The sequence below is a fragment of the Charadrius vociferus genome, unplaced genomic scaffold (genome assembly GCF_000708025.1).
Source record: "Charadrius vociferus isolate BGI_N301 unplaced genomic scaffold, ASM70802v2 scaffold1511, whole genome shotgun sequence".
Taxonomy (NCBI): domain Eukaryota; kingdom Metazoa; phylum Chordata; class Aves; order Charadriiformes; family Charadriidae; genus Charadrius; species Charadrius vociferus.
In genome coordinates, this window is record NW_009646686.1 from 104,063 (window position 1) to 105,493 (window position 1,431).

The 1,431-nt window shown below is 65.8% G+C and overlaps 1 protein-coding gene across 1 annotated transcript in view; it reads left to right on the forward strand.

Annotated features, from left to right (window-relative positions):
- The window catches only part of SMPD2 (sphingomyelin phosphodiesterase 2, neutral membrane (neutral sphingomyelinase)), a 24,296-nt gene that overhangs the window by 20,214 nt on the left and 2,651 nt on the right, over nt 1-1,431 (forward strand). Inside the window, 4 exon segments of the mRNA XM_009889301.1 lie at nt 194-270; nt 518-611; nt 703-792; nt 1,143-1,225. Coding sequence (XP_009887603.1) covers nt 194-270; nt 518-611; nt 703-792; nt 1,143-1,225 — 344 coding nt within the window.

The following is a 1,431-nucleotide window of genomic DNA, read 5'->3' on the forward strand; positions in this document are numbered from 1 at the left end:
GCCAGTTCTCATCCCGTGAGCCATGAGCCGAGCACGCTCGTTCTCATCCCGTGAGACATGAGCCGAGCACGCTCGTTCTCAGCCCATGAGACGAGTGTGCCCGTTCTCAGCCCATGAGCCATGAGCCAAACACGCCCGTTCTCAGCCTGTGAGATGAGCGTGCCTGTTCTCAGCCCATCCTGCTGTTCTCCAGGTGTGGAGCGAGCGGGACTACAGCGACCTGAAGGTGAAGCTGGGGGGCTGCTACCCCTTCTCCCATTACTTCCGCAGGTGAGAGGCGCTGGGCCGGGGCTGTCCACGGGGCTGTGCCACGTCCTTGGTGTTTGCCGCATAGAGAGACCAGTGCGGGTGCTGTAGGGCACCTTTGTCACCGTGGGAGACCCCGTGCCCGGAGAGTGGGATGCTCACGGGAGCACACTGGCACCCCAGCATCTGGGGAGCCCCCTTGGCTCGGGACTGGGGGGAGGCAGAGGAGGGGAGGACGACGCATCCTCACTGTGCTTTTCCCCTCCCACAGCGGGGTGATCGGCAGCGGCCTCTGCGTCTTCTCCCGGTTCCCCATCCTGGACACCCTCCTCTACCAGTACTCGCTGAACGGGTACCCCTACATGGTGAGTGGGGTGGGGGGGGGCACCCGACACCGCGGTGCCTGTGCCCACGGAGCCTCACCGGCCCCGACCTGCTCCCATTCCCCTCCGGCAGCTCCAGCACGGGGACTGGTTCTGCGGCAAGTCCGTCGGCCTCGTCGTCATTAAAATCTCCGGGATCGGCTTCAATGTCTATGTCACCCACGTGAGCACTCCAGGGGAGGACCTGGCGTTCGGGGGGGGACGATGGGGAGGAGTGGGACAAGTGGCCATAACCCCTCCTTTGCTGTCCCCTTGCTCTAACCACTGCTCTGCGCCGTCTCTCCCATCCCACGCACTGATGTAATGCAATATTGCTCGGGGAGCGGGACGGTGACCCCACAACCTGGGCTGTGCAGGGGGTGAGCTGTCCCCGGGGCGATGGGGTGAGGACAGGGGTCAGCCAGACCCCAAAGGGACCTTCTAGAGGGGCTGGGTGGGGGTGCGAGGAGCCTAGGAGGGGGGCAAGTGATGGCATGGGGGGGTCACGGCCCCTTTGCCCTCCCCTTTTGCCAGCTCCATGCCGAGTACTGCCGGGAGAAGGACGCCTACCTGCCCCACCGCCTGGTGCAGGCCTGGGAGCTGGCGCAGTTCATCCGGTGAGCAGCCGTGGGGCGTCCCACGGGGTCCTCCCCCCCCCGCGGGTCCCCAGGGTGTGCGCTGTCACCCCTGTCTCTGGGCCTTGCACTGCCGAGAGCTCCCAGTTGCACCGGTCCCAGCAAAGAGTAAGGCTGAGGAGCACTGGTGGGATGGGGGTGGGTCATCCCAGTAATCCCAGTCTGGCGCGGAGCGGGGCAGGGTGGGG